General features: G+C 42.2%; 1 protein-coding gene across 3 annotated transcripts in view; it reads right to left on the reverse strand.

Moving 5' to 3' along the window:
• Window positions 1–15,761, reverse strand: part of ADAMTS2 (ADAM metallopeptidase with thrombospondin type 1 motif 2) — a 279,567-nt gene that overhangs the window by 30,351 nt on the left and 233,455 nt on the right. For all 3 annotated transcript variants that reach the window (XM_045026992.1, XM_045026991.1, XM_045026990.1), the window contains exons 9-12: window positions 15,412–15,544; window positions 10,818–10,931; window positions 2,386–2,531; window positions 1,486–1,661 (exon numbers count right to left, since the gene is read on the reverse strand). In XM_045026992.1, coding sequence (XP_044882927.1) covers window positions 1,486–1,661; window positions 2,386–2,531; window positions 10,818–10,931; window positions 15,412–15,544 — 569 coding nt within the window. The remainder of the gene's footprint in view (window positions 1–1,485; window positions 1,662–2,385; window positions 2,532–10,817; window positions 10,932–15,411; window positions 15,545–15,761) is intronic.

Below are 15,761 nucleotides of genomic sequence, written 5' to 3' on the forward strand. Positions count from 1 at the left end.
GTCCTGACAACTATGTGGGGAAAAGAGTCCAACAGAGCAAGACTAAAGGAAAAAGATGGAGAGGCCAACCCAAGAAAAAGTGGTGGGATGTCATAAAGGAAGATGTGTTAGCATGTGGTGTGATAAAGGATATGGCATTAAACAGAGCGTTTTCGAGGGAGAGGACTCAGAGCTGTCCCCATTTGATGGGATTAACACAATGAAGACAACAGCTAGCCAAATGTAGGGAGATGGAGACCCTAACTTTAGGCAGATCTGCCGAAGGGACTCTCTAGAGAAAAGACAGGGTAAGATAAAAATGTATGTTGCTCCCAGACTATGAATAGTGTATATCCACTAAAATATTCAATTTATATGCACTTATCTTCATAAGAGGGTAGTGTGTGGCCCTGAATGTATTAGAACTGCACTTTCTACCATACTTTCATGAATTTAAGGCTTGTCTACACACCAAAGTTGTAACCCTTTAACTATACTGGTATGTAGTTAAATGGCACAGCCCCCCACATGTGGATGCAGCTATACTGGCACCTGTAGCCTTATTTCTGTACAGGAAGGGGAATAAGATGGTATAATTATTCCAGTAAAATATCACACCTCTAATTAAACAAGATAATGATATAAAAATGGAGCAGACCAGGTAGTTGTCTGATCTAAAGCCCACTGGAGTCAATGAAAAGACTCCCATTAGCTTCAGTGGGTCAGGCTGTAGAAGAATATTCCTTACTCACAGGTCTCTGGGCCCCTCTCTGTGGAAGAAAATGTACATCTTGAAATGAAGCAATGAAGCTATCTGCATCTGCTCCTCTTAAAATCCCAGGTTGCACAAGAACGGAAGAAACAAATAAAGCACTAGTGAAAATTGTTTTGGGGAGCAATTCAGACAAATGAACCACATGGGCATTTTGCCATTAACTCCTGGTTCCCATCAACTCTCAAGTTGAATGCATTATGATTGCCCTTAAGAAGAGCCTTTCCTCTATTGGGATCTGAGAAACCAGATGTGGTCAACTCTATTATCCATTCTTTGCCGAGGCCAAAATTTTAAAACTTGGCTGCCTGTTAGGACTCTTAATCCATATTAAGGAATTGAACTAAATGTCCTGATTTTAAAGATGAACAGCAGCTCCCACTGACTGTTGTAAAGTCTGAAATTTGTTTTTTTTTTTATCTCCCTCATCATGTTTTCAAGACACTAAGGTAACAAACTAACAACCCATTCCTGCTTCTGTATCAACAGTCTGCAACGTTGCTGACAGCACAAGCACAGGAGCCAGGGATGGAAAGTAGAACTGTCTGTTCACCCCAAGAGGGGCTCTCTCCTTCACCAGGTTGATGCACATTGGAAAGAGGACCTGGGGAAGCCTGCAGTGCTAATGACCAGGTAGCACCTCATTGTCAGACAATGAATTTCTGCCTCCAGAGCTATCAAACTGGGACTGAATTTGCTAAGACAACATTAGAACAAGATGGGGAATCACTAACCATCGAGATGCTCATATGGGAGCCAGTGGTGTTTCGTATTCTGATATTCAAAGTAAGGATTCCATTGTCTACACTGCTCATCTCTGAAATCATCAGAATCCTGAGGACAATCTTGAGTGTTGCAAAGCTGGAACTCATAGGTTGGCCCTATGCATGTACGGCCTCCATTAGCTGGGCTGTGAAGAGGAAAGAAAAATAATGGTTAACGATAGCATTAAATGAGTGAAGCAAGGGGTTTTTGTTTTTACAAATCCCCTAGGGACTGTTTCAATATCCACTGATGTTAATAATGGATATAATGCTTTCAAGACCCCTGTAATGTATTGTACTGTTATAACAAGCATCACAGATGGGTACACTGAGGTACAGAGAAGATAAATAATCTACTCATGGGCAAAAAGTGGGTCAGTAGAAATTCTGGCAGCATATAATCCAGGACTCTCAGGCTACGTCTACACTTATGGTGGAGTACAGTACACACCACAGTGAAAGGTTCCGGCAGCAGGGAGGCAGCAAGGAAAAGCTCTGGCGGCTCCCCACTGCCAGAACCTTTCCCCACTGCTGCAGCCTTTCCCTACAAATAGCACTATAGACGTGGGAGGCACTGCTAAGGCGTTTTGAGAGCTGTGTAGGGTGTACAGCCTGGGGGTTCAGGCCCGTCGGGCTCTCATCTCTACTCACCTGAGCTGTGCCTCACCATCTATACTTTTATTTATACCCATGCTAGCTGTGCATGCAGTGTCTGTACTCTACACGCCTCCGTAAGTGTAGACATACCCTGCTTTTAACCTGCACTATGCAATACTCCTTGGTGCATTACTTTATCAGTAACTTAACAGGAATTCCCCCACAGTCACTCACTGCATATAAGGAAAAAAACCTGGTGTATATTGAACTTACTGTGGATTGTCACATTGCCGTGTCCTGTATTTTACCCCTGTACCGCAGGTTCGAGAACAGGAGCCAAACTTACTCCATGCTCCCCAATTTCCATCCTGTTTCAAGATATCTGGAGTTAACCAGATGCAATGACCTTTAAAGCAGTGCTAAAAGAGAACATTGAAAAGGTTAGATATTGTGCGGTGTCATCTTCATACAGTTGAACACATACTCTGAGTACTGCACATCATTAAGGTGAATGAAATCTGAACATAATACCCAGGTTTCATTTATAGGCATAGGTTATGAATTTCTTCACTTCTCCAGAAGATGAGACTGAGTCCACACTGGCCTGATGTGCCTATGGTCCCAAACCTGCAAACACACCCATATTTAATTCTACTTAGGTCCATAAAGTTAAACATGTGCATAAGTTATTGCAGGATCAGGACCTAAGTGTGTACCACTGCCCTCTATTGCCTGGAATGTCAAACATCCTCCAGAGTTTTATGGCTCCATCTTGTGGCTGCAACCATAACTTTACAACAACTAACAGACTCATTTAGTACAAGTGGTAGAGACTTAAGCTTTCGAAACCAAAGATACAAAGTGTTATCTGTCATACCACATGCATTCGGTTTATCTGGTAATGATGAGGATTCTTTCTACAATGTACAGTTTCATTACAACACATAAAATACTGTGTACAGAGGAGGGAAAGGGTGCACCCACCCATTGTGCTGAAAGCTTTAAGATGCACAGTTACTGTCACAGTATATCAACCCGGGGCGGCAGGGCAGGCCAAGGGAGAGACCCGGCCCCAAAACTGCTGGAGGGCCGGGAGTTTGAGAGCCCTGCCTTAGCGTAACTAATATCTGACCTAAAAGGTTTTCTTCATCTCTATGGCTATGTCTACACTGGACACCATTTTCAGTGGTGTGCAGCTTACATGTAGCTAACTACAAGCCACAGTGAAAAACATATCATGTCCATACTATAGTGCGTAGCGACACGTGTCAGTGAAAGGCTCCGGCAGAGGAAAGGCAGCTTTAATTACTCCCCACTGCCAGAGACTTTCACTGCAGCGAGGAAAGGGAAAGGCAAAGGCTGCTCACCCGCCGCCAGAGCGTTTCCCCACTGCTGAGACTTTCCCTGCGGTGCAAAGGACTCCAGCGGCAGGGAGCTGGCAGTCTTTCCAGCTGTTTCCCCGCTGCCGGAGTCTTTTCCCGTGGACAGGAAAGGCTCCAGCAGTAGGGAGGCAGCAGGACACTACACTGCTAAAACTAGCAGTTTAGACAGGAGGCAGGGCTTGGGCCAGTTGAGAACATGGAGAGTATGTACTCCAGGGCCGTATGTCTTTACTGACTTAATCGATGCCTCACTGTCTACATTGCTCTATGATTTCAGATTCAATTTCAAATATAAGAGTAGAGTGGTCCTAAAGCGTTTGAAAGCTGCCCCTTTGCTAAACACCAAAAAGTTTCCATCTTTTTAACTTTCTCCTCTCCCTCTTTAACGAAATATCTCAGAGCCAAATTCTCCAGTCCTTAAGAAAGATTCCCACTGAGGTTAAGGGCAGTTTTTCCTCAGTTAAGGACAGCAGAATTTGGCCCTTCCTTTTCATCATTCCTATAAAAGTTACACTGATGAAATGTGGGTGCCAGGAGATATTTTAGAACCAGTCATTATTTTACACCCCACTCACACTGTAGTTTGTCTGTTTTAACAGTTCCTGTCAAGGTGAGAGGCCTGGTTCTCACACACAGATGGTCATAACAACAAGTGCAATCATTCACTTACTTTTCTTCTCATTCAAGTCAACAACAAAATTTTACACAGCTTAACAAGCCTGAGAATCCAAGAATTTGGCAGCCAGTATAAGCAGAGCATATGGCCAAATGCATGCTGCCAGCAAAAACAAAAAGAGAAGATTTAGAACACAAAATCTTCCTTAAAGCGTAGAGTGATTAGTGCTCAGGAAGACAAATTCCTACAAGTGATGGACAATCATCAATAAAGTAAATAAAAAGGGGAATAATTAGTAAAATTGTAACGATGTATTTTACTGATTTGCTGAATTGTTTAGTGACTTTGAATCACTATTCAGATTATTTATTGTGTCAGTAATTTTGGTTAGACAACAGCTCAAAAAAATAGAGGAGAAACTTGGTTTAAGATGTTGATTCTCTATCATGACTGTAAAATACTCTACATCAAAACATAATTAAGGGATCACATTCATTCCAGGGGAGCACGAGAGTCAGTAAGGGTCAGATTCCAACACCTTTACTAACATCAAGTAATAACTGGACAGTATCACTGATCTCAACTACTCGGTGGTATCAGTATTTGGTATGATCAGTATATGCCAGATGCCTTATGTCAAAGCAAAACTGGGGCACTGGACTATATGTATATGGGGCTCTAAAAAAGGTAAACTCTACCTAACAAAACCCAAATCTCTGCTCCTGAGGGTTTCTCATGTAAAGACGTGAATACAGATGGCAATGAATTTAAGAAACAAGGAGTAGCATGTACACATTATTGCTGAAAAGCTTTAGGAAGGAGGTGGGTTACCCACAAAAGCCATTTATGGTGAATTTTCTCTAGCCTCATGTCATGAATGCTAATTCTCTCATGCTTCATAAGAATTTGAAAGTTCAGTGCTGTACCCTTCTCAGATTCCCTAGTGATGCCAGTCTGCCAGTCTGGAGGCAGACTGTTTGAGAGAAGATGACTCAATATTTCCTGGTCAGCAATTATCAAAAAATCCTTCTCTCACCATCAAAGCTTTGAACCATCAGGTGTAATTTACTCATTCTTCTCTGACTCACCCAGCCTATATGAGATCAACTGTGTATTTACAGCTTACTATGAAATGATCTAGTGCTTGAACTCAGGGGGCAGAGGAGTACTGAGAGGCTCACAAAATGGTGAGTTAATAGAAGTGAAGTACTGTTGGCGCTGTTGCTCAAAGGAAAGAAGCTGTCTCAATTTTCACTGGAGCAGTTAGTCCTATGTTGGTTGCCAGTCTCCACATGGTAAACATGGAAGCTGAAGTTTAGCCATCAAGAAACATGCAAAATGAGTCATCTCCAGCTCTGCCAATTCTTGTTTTGGGATGAAAGGAGAAGAGTTTGCAGGGGAGCTTGCACAGGAGAACAAGATCCGTAACAGAATCCAGCACTTTTGCAAGGGGGAAGGAGCGTGAGGATGTCAAATATGAACAGCTTCATCTCCAGTGTAATGAAGGAACCTGGATTCTTTCCTTCCCACCATTAACCCAGTTAACTTCTTAATCAGCTGGAGAAGGGCCAATTGGAACCTCTATTCCTAGCAAAAACAGAGGTTTTCATTTTAATTATGTAACTGACATTAAAGCACAAACAGTTTTTTGGTAAGAAGGAAAAAAAGGGAGGGTAAACGTAAACTATTTTCTGAGTGGAAGAGGAGACAACTCTGCTTGTAGTCTCGCCTCTTTTTCTGGCAGAAGGGACAGTCAAAAACAAGTGCGATTTCCAGGAGAGGAAGTTTAAATCTATTACAGTAAAAGGTTCTACTGCTGACCGATTTCAGCTGTTCTTTAAAGCAAAAAGTGTGCGTGCCAAGAAGGAGCCAGTGTGTTGCTAAGGCAGCAGTTCTCAAGCAGGGGACCACGGCCCCATTGGGGTCCACAAGCAGGTTTCAGGGGGTCCGACGAACAGGGTTGGCATTAGACTCATTGGGGCTAAGGGCAGAAAGCCCACGTTGCTGTCACCCCACCACCCAGGGCTGAAGTCAAAGCCCGAGCAGTTTAGCTTCACGGGGCCCGCCATGGTGTGGGGCCCCAGGCAACTGCCCTGCCTGCTTTCCCCTAATGCCGGCCCTGGCTTTTATATGCAGGAAAACAGTTGTTGTGGCACAGGTGGGCCGTGGAGTTTTTATAGCATGTTGGGAGGCAGGGGGTTCAGAAAGAAAAAGGTTGAGAACCCCCATTCTAAGGGACACTGGCACTTTCAAATTAATTTGCAAGAGAGGGCTGGTAAACCTTCTTTTTGTGCCTGACTACGTTATAAGAGACATTGCTTGCTCTATTTAGGGCACATCCCTGTTTTTCAGTCCAAACATTTGTAAGATAGTCCCAAAGTCTGTATGTCTGTTAGGGTTTGTGCTTCTCAATCTCCTCCATGATGTGCTGAGATCCTACCATGGAGAGATTTATTTACACTTCGCCATCATGGCAGAGCACTGCAGGTCTAGGCCAACCTGGTCCATCTGCTCAGGCATATTTAGTTGTGAGGTATCAAGTGAAGGCTGTTGCACAACAATGGGCTCTGCAAGCCAATAAAAGTTTCTTTGAGTGGCGAGTCAAGTATTCTCACTCTCTGTGGTGACTAACTTATCCAACTGTCTCCTGAGAGAAGTGGAGGTCTGCTTTCTCACTAGGAAATTACCTGGACTGCCTCAAGTGCATATTAGCCTTGTCAAAATACCTTTTTTCTTGGTCAATTTTTTTACAATATATTTTAATTTCAATATTTAATAATTTCCATGCTTTTATGAAGGAGGGAAAAGAAAGGGTCAGCTTGGATCATCTTCTTGTTAAAACAGTGCAAGGAAGGAAAATAGCTGCTAGGTCAACTGTGTACTTGGATCTTTGGTTTATGTGTCAACATTCAAGAATAATGTCAACTTTGTTGGCACTGAAAGATACGAGGGTTCTTACCTCTCTAACAACAAAATAAACGAGTGCCAGGTGGCATAAGCCTGCGCACTCCTCTCTGCAGAAAGCAGATGGATTGTAGCATGCAATCTCCTTGCATGAATGCTCTTATTTCTGGTTTCTTTCTCATGGGGAAGGGCTAGCTGCCTCAGCCAAAGCAAATGTCTCAACCAAAAAGTACTAGTTTAAAAAACCTGCCAAACACTTTTTGATTTCATGCAGCTGGAAAAGCCTGAGGCTAACAGCAGGGCTAAGAGAATCAGATACAGGTAAATAAATATATCATCAGCTGGAAAGCATATGCTTTTTTAGGTCAAAGTGCATTAAGAAGATTTAAGCTTTGTATAGTTGCTCCTTATCTGCAGATCTTACAATGCAATTTATGCAGTATATTCAACTACACATTAAGGCTCCTATCCCACAAGGATTTGTGCAAATGCTTCGCTTTACACATGGGAGCAGTCTCATGAAAGTTAATGGCACTGCTCAGATCGCATAGTATTAAATGCATGCGTAAATCCTTGCAAGATTAAAGTTTTTTAAAAAAGCAGTATAGGGCCAGATCCTGCAATTCATCCTTGCTCAGAACTCCCTCTCGATGCTGGTAAAAATTAGATTTTCCTGCAATGCAAAACAATATACGAGTTCTCCATAAAATGTAACAAAAAATTAATATTTTGCATGAGAAAAGGCAGGGTTTTTCACAGTAATATTTCCTTTTCCACCTGGGAAGGAGGAAGACAGGAAAATAATTTGTCATTTCATCACTAAAAAGAGTGAATTGTCAGCTTGTTGCAAATGAACAAAATACAGTGGGTCACATTTCTCCATTTGCCCAATGGAAATCCATTTGAAAGTGCTGGAAGTGGCAAAATCTAACTGTTTAGAGTGATAATTTCCAATAATTCCTACACATATATTGGACTTCAGATGGAAGCATTTAAAGATAAACTAATAGGCAAAAGACTGCTGCTGGAAACTATGGATGAATTTTGGTAAATCTTGCTGGATCAGACAAATATGTAAGACATTAGAAAATTCAACAGTTTGTCCTCCTTTCACTACTTAATCTCAGAGCTGTGTCCAAGATATGGGCTGGGAATTCAGAACAAAGACTATTATGCTGCCATACAACATCTGCTGAAAACGTTCTAGTTATCTATCTCTATCGTAGGTGGTCTTGGTCCCCTGACAGTTCCTTCAGTGAGGGAGAAGACAGGCTAGATTAGATTCTGTTTAGTAACATCAACTGAGGTTAGAAAAGTTCAGAGAGCAGCTATCAGTACTCTGCAAGCAACACTCTGGTGAAAATCTTTGTCCCTTAACTGGGTTAGTCTCAAAAACAACATCACAACCATTTCTGGCATTCAGTTCCGTCGGCCGTTGCAAAGCCAGAATGTTTTCATGACACACCAGTAGTGTTTAGATTGGCCCATCTTAAAGTGGGCACTTGGAATTAGTGGTGACAGCTGTAAATCTCAGAAATGGGAAACAAATGGATCTTTTTGAACCAACACCTTTAGTTAATTATTTATGGTTGTTCCTTTTTTGCCTGACATTATTCCAAAGAAAATATGTGGACAAAGTTTCAAGTTATTTTCCTCTTCCTCAGACTCTGATCAGGTAGTAAGGAATGTGGGACCTTCCATTTCATATAAAAGGAAATTGCAAAGGTAGGGCTTGACTCTCGTCTCTCTGTGCTGTGTAAATGGTACAATCACACCCTCACAACATAATCTGTTATATAGCAGAGATCTCGGTATGATCCAAAGTGGGTGGTGATGGTGCATGCATCAAAAAAGAGCAACAACAATAGAGGGCAAAGAGGCAAGGAAAAGATGGCAGGGAGTTCATCTGATTTGCCTGTATTCAGAACCACCAAGTACCATCCCCTTCCTGATAAATATATTGTTCATATTTAGAGCCAGCAAATTCAAATTTAAGGACACTTTTAAAACTCATGCTATTGTGAAGAAAGCTTAAGCTCAGTCTTTTTAATATTAGTTAACAATGTACTTTTTAATTTTATATAATTTTCTAATTGGAAGAATACAAAATGTTTACCAAAAAAATCTGGAACAGTGTCCTTAGGGATAAGATGATTATAATTCTATTATCTACTAAGGCTTAAAATATGCATAAACTCTCTTCAGTGTCTCCATAACTATAAAAATGGCCAATTTATAGTTAGCTGTAAAAATTCTCTCTCGTCTGAAACACAGTATGCAACATCTCAGCTGAGGTACTGAAGATCTTTGTTTATAATGGAAACATTGGCTGATCCTTAACTATATGGTTGGAAGCGCAAGGCTATTTTAGTTTGTTAATGTCCTTTGTTTCTTCCAATTTTTGTGTGAAGTACTAAAATGACTGATGGGCCGGGAGGAAGGGAGAGCTAGCAAAAGGAAAATAATTATATTTGTCTCTGGTTTCATAAAAACATTTAATGCAAAATCATATTACAGACCTTAGACATGTGTGTTATGTCCATCCATGTGAATCATGGAAGACCAAGCAAAGTAGTTTTTATTGTCAGAGAAAAGATGAAGTTCTGAGTTTTTTTAACCTTCTTCCAGATGAAGCTCCAATTATTAAAGGCTGACGTGCTTCAAAAGACTGTCAAAAGCTAAGGCAACCTCTCTCATGTATCCAGCCTGGATTCCCACACCTGCTGTGCTTTCCCCATCACACTTATACTTTCATTTGGGCTCCTCTGACTATTGTTACTGTGGTCTTAGTTCAACTGTAATCTCCGAAATCTAATTGCTTTCTGATGCCATGGCTGCCAATAAGCATCACTACTGGTGTAAACACAACCACACTTATGACAGATTGTTTGCAAATGAATAACTCCTCTTGTGACCATATCACTATGATTTGCAAATAAGTACAGATCTATCGATGCCCAGAGACTACGAGGCCGGGTACTGAAAACAGCTTAGACCGCTAGACAGATGTTACATAGAACAGATCAACACAAATCTTTAGCTCCAGACCTCATGTTGCTGCAACCTTATTTTTTCTCTCGACTTTTCTTCACAGCTCAGATTATCCCATCTCCTAGATAATTCGATTTTTACTAGCAATGCAAAAGCCAATACTTTTGGCCAAACTGGGGCCCCTGGAACTCCTTAGTTCTAAGCAAGCTCTCAACTTGACTTCCCTGACAGCTTTGAGCTAAACACTTAAACTGTCTTCCTCAGTTTCTCCCCTCCATTCAGTTAGATTCAAATACTTTTTTGAGTGATGTGAGGATGAATGAGTTAAAGTTTGTAGAGATGAAAAACAGTAAGTGCCAAATATTATGAGCTACTGACTTGAAAGGTATTAAGATACTAAGCCCCTCTTTGTGCACTCTCTTTTTTATACTATATAACAATGACTATCCAAGTCCATTCTTCTGTAGACCACTTTACAAAACACTGGCATCTGCACTTGAATCATATCCATACAATCCTCCCAATTCACAACTTTGTCAGTCTTTTCTGGGTGGTCTGCAGTGAACCATAGTTTGAGGACTACTAGTGAACATTTTCTCTTCATAAGTCTTAGTCTCCAGTCTTACCCCTTTTGTGGTCCTTTTTTGTATTGCCTCTGAAATGAGTGGACCAGATCGCACACAAATTCAGAGAAGGTCAAACCAGAAAGAACAATGCCATCTTGTTCCTTGATTCTCTGATGAAATCCCCCAAATGCATGAACACATACCCGTACGCCCAATAGAATGAAAAAATGTGATATATAGTCTCACCTTTCCAGGCGCGCACATAGTCCCATCCAGTGGTGGTCCCTTCTTTGTTTTGCAGAAATAAGGATTTTCGGGATGGCTACACCACAGCTGCTTGCAGGGATCAAACGTACGGAACTAGGACACACAAAAAAGCAGAGCTTATGTTGCTTCTGGAGCTGTCAGACAGAATTCCATTAGAAACACTCTCTGCAGTTTATTTTCTTCCAGCTTTAAAAGAAGCAGATGTTATCACGGAGTAATAAGGAGCATTTAATAATATCTCTGTGGCCAGGTCACATTTGAGTGGAGTTTTCATGCAACAATCACTGACTCTCATAGTGAAATCCTTCCCTGAGTGGAGTGATGCTGGAAATGTGAGAGTGGGTTCACAGGATAGAATAGACAAGGGCAATTAGCCACCATGTGATGAGTTGCACGCAGTAGACGGCACTAGACATTATTTATCTGTATAACTGAAATGCCTAGGAGCCCAAGTCAGGGACCAGGACTTCACTGGGGTTGCTAGCCAGCAAAGGACCTGACCAGACACCTTAGCTAACAGGTTATATACTGTGTTGGGCAAAGGCAAGACAGTTTCCTTGTCTACTGCTTCTGTGGGTGCTAGGTACACATGCTGCTTTACTGCTGTGGGGAGCGGTTAGGTGTGTGTGTGAGAATGATCTGCCCAAGCCCTCTTCCTTGCTGAAGACACCTGTGGAGCACAAAGCTGGATTTAGCACTATGCTAAATTGGTGCTGCAAACAAAGGCCCCATTTGCACAGGTTCCTGAGGGTACGTCTACACTACAAAATTAGGTCGATTTTATAGAAGTCGATTTTTAGAAATTGATTTTATACAGTCGACTGCGTATGTCCACACTAAGTGCATTAAGTCAGCAGAGTGCATCCTCACTATCATGTCTAGCATCGACTTAAGGAGCAGTGCACTGTGGGTAGTTATCCCACAGTTCCCGCAGTCTCCGCCGCCCTTTGGAATTCTGGGTTAAGCTCCCAATGCCTGATACGACAAAAAAATTGTCACGGCTGGTTTGGGGTACATTTCATCAGTCGCCTCTCCCCCCGTGAAAACAACGGCAGACAATCATTTTGTGCCAGACACCAGGGCGATTAGAAGAGCACAGCAAGGCATGCTGCACATCAGAGAGGCTTTGAAAACCAGTTTCATGACTGGCCAGGCTTTGGTGTGACAATTGTGTGTGTTTCAACTTGATGCAAACCCACCCGCTTTGTTGATTTTAATTCCCTGTAAGCCAACCACCCTCCCCCCTTCGAAATAAAGTAACTATTATTGTGAAACCATGCATTCTTTCTTTATTAATTAAAAAAATGAGATAACGGACAAGGTAGCCCGGGTGGGGTGGGGGAGGAGGGAAGGACAAGGCCACATTGCTTATTGTAGCCACACTAAAAATCAAATTGTTTGAATGAGAGCCTTCTGTTGCTTTGGCCATCCTCTGCAGTAGAGTGGCTGGGTGCCCGGAGCCTCCCCCCCCCACGTTCTTGGGCATCTGGGTGAGGAGGCTATGGAACATGGGGATGAGGGTAGGCAGTTATACAGTGGATGCAGTGGGGGTCTGTGCTCTTGTTGGCTTTCCTGCAGCTCCAACAGACGCTTCATCATCATGTTCGTTTGCTCCCCCATTAGCCTGAGCATCGCGTCCTGCCTCCGCTCTTCGAGCTCACTTAATTCTTTCCTGGTCTCTGCCACTGAATGCCTCCATGCATTAAGCTGTGCCCTATCAATGCGGGAGGACTGCATGAGCTCAGAAAACACGTCATCGCAAGTGCGTTTTTTTCACCTTATAATCTGCGATAACGTCAGGGACAGAGATGATGGGGGAGTGTAGAAACATTCTACGCTCTATGATTCTGGGGGGACTGCATGGTCACCTGTGCTGCTGCGTTTGCCACGCTGACTAAACAGGAAATGAAATTCGAAAGTTCACAGAGCTTTTCCTGTGTACCTGGCTAGTGCATCGGAATTCAAAGTGCTGTCCAGAGCAGTCACAATGGAGCACTCTGGGATAGCTCCGGGACGCCAATACCGTTGATTTGCATCCTCGCTACCCCAAATTCGACCCAGCAAAGTCGATTTTAGTGCTACTCCCCTTGCCAGGGAGGAGTACAGAAGTCGATTTTAAGAGCTCTTTAGGTCAACAGAATGGAGTTGGTTGTGTGATGAATTCATTTCTAAATCGACTGAACATGGCTAAATTCGACCTAAATCCATAGTGTAGACCAGGCCTGAGAGACTGGTACCTTAGTGGGAAAGTGAACAGAGTTGATGCAGAAGTTGAAAGAATAGAGATTCACCCATTTCACTCAAACACAGACTGGCCACTAGGTCAATAGAAGTTATTTGAAGAAGGTACTATTCAAAAGACTACATACCAGTGACTTTCTCCCAGAGTAGCATCAATGGGATTGTGTCCAGACATCCTAATACAGCTGATGTTTAGAGTCTCCTATTCAATGTCGGGAGTCGCTGCGTTTATCATACATGTTATCACTGATGAGTTTCGAACCAGAATTCTCATTGAGTTTCGAACCAGAATTCTCATTGAGGAGCTTCCAGAATTCTCCTGGAAGCTCCTCTTTGCATAGCTTAGTTTAGTCCCACTTTTAGGAGATGGAAGTGGGAAACAAAGCTCTATCATATGTCTCAAAAGATCATCTTCCCTCAAGCCAAGCCAGTAGGGAGTTGTACTAATCCTGCCTGACCTCAAAGATGCTCTTTGAGTATTATGTTCATGGACAAGGGAGACCACTGCTTCACTAAGTGTGCATGCAAACTGTCTTATCTGCCTTCAGTGCCCCTTGCCCACATTAGGAACAATAATACATCATCCTTTCAATAAAATTGGTTATTTTTGTGCAAGATGCAGCATCTCGCCTTATGTGAGCAGTAAGCGTGAAACATTAAACAAGCAAGTGATGAAAACCACTATTGTTTCTCTCTAGCCTAGGTGGAAGTCTTGCAAAAAAAGAAGTAAGCAGACACCAACACTGTGCGTGGCAGACTAAATGACATAGCAGGCTTTGTGTTTCAAGCCTGGAACTGCTAATGAAATTAGAGCATAATAATTTCTTGACCTCTGATTAAAAAAAATAAAAGACCCAACAAGATTAAAAAGAGTTTCCTTATCACATCAAAGTTAGTGTATTATTCCTTGTTTATAGTTAGCTGGACACAATATTCTTCATGGCAGGCTTCACTATAATTAGGGCTTCTGTTTTTCAGGGTTTATTAATTTCATTTTCAAGGTTTATTGTTAGCAATTTTTGATTTTTTTATGTAGATGTCCAAAAGTTAGAGGTTTGGGGAGGCTCTCTCTTTGTATATACTGTAATGGGTAATATATATTGTCACAGCTTCAGGGTAATTTCACCTATATTCCCCACTTCCATGGTCCACTCCAGGCATGCCCAATCAGGTGTCAGGCCTCCAGCCATCATCTGTCTATGGGTAGGGACTCGTCTCACTTCCTTCTGACGGGGGGGGGGGGAGGACAGTGAGTTAGGCTGTACAGCTCCCTGACTTACACTGTGATACCTCCAGCAAACCAGTCTGCCTAAAGGCCAGCACCTGTCCTTTCTCTCCAAGAGCTATGACCAGTGTATTCCCAGCAGTTACAAGTTACCACACAGCTCTAAGCAAGCACCCTTTTTCTTAAGGCAAAAACATTACAGAGAAAATGTAATAGAAACAATTAACAGATTTAAACACACACTACACACACCAGGAGTCACCCATCTGTCTTATGGGACCCTAGCAGGCCAAAGTCTTTCCAACCCTTCTGCAAGGGTTGAGGCTGCCCTTGGAGAGAAGGTCCTGGATCAGAAAGAAGACCCTGAGTTAGTTTAAATGAAGATTTGTTATGCCAAAAGCCCTTCCTTTGTCTATTGGTATCGGGAAAACTCAGTTTGAAGCAGGATATGCAAGCCTCCCCAGGGGTGGTAGCTCTCTGGAGGTGTTTACAGCTGAGTGATTTACCTTAATCACCCCATACTGTTATTAGTTCCTGGAGGAGCTAAACACAACCCTCCCAACCTATCAGAACTGCATATAATCCCTGGCCCACAGCGATACATAAATCATTCATAACCTTAATTCAATGTTTCCCCAAAGATACTGCAGGCAGCTGCAGTATCTGTCACATATATTACATTACTCATGACAGCAGTATATATTGTAATGAATAATTTCTTTGTAATGTTCCCTAGTGCACTTTAATGTAGCACTAGGTTAAAGTGTCCTGCAGAACCTTTAGTGTGCACAAGTCGGGTCTACATGGACCAACTAATATGCAACACATTAGTGCACTTTAGAAATCACACCTTCATAGTCCACATTACTGCTCTGTGTAGACAAGCCCTTAGATGCAAGTAACCATTTCTGGTGTTTTCCCCGTGTTTATTAGATAATCACTGATTTTTTTTCTCTCCCTCCCCCTGCCATCAGGGTGTTATCATCAGTGTTTATCCATTAAAACCTAAAATCAGAAGCCCTAACTATAATGTCCTTATTAAGGCCATTTCAAGGACAATTACGACACTCCTGGATGAGGAACAGCAGAACTCAGCTAAGTACTTACAGCTGTGCACATCATGTAGCCCAAACCAAAATCAAAACGGCATTGCTCATTCATGGAGTAGTGAATTCCTGGCAGCTGGGGAAGGGAAGGCCAATCATGTTCAAAAGGATCATCACGCAGACAATCATAGGAACTGCAGTAGGCAAAAATTACAGTAACAGACGGGAATGTGAGACTTTTATAGCATTTATGGTTTCTTTAAATTTTCATTCCAAACAAAATACAGAGTATAATTTCTCAGATACTGGTTCATAAAGAACAGTTAGTATTTCAGTTATGCTTACATGGTATTTACCATGCTGTATCTGCATTTAACATGGGACAGCATTCGACCTTTTATTTTTCTTATG

This window comes from Mauremys mutica, chromosome 8 (genome assembly GCF_020497125.1).
Source record: "Mauremys mutica isolate MM-2020 ecotype Southern chromosome 8, ASM2049712v1, whole genome shotgun sequence".
NCBI lineage: Eukaryota > Metazoa > Chordata > Testudines > Geoemydidae > Mauremys > Mauremys mutica.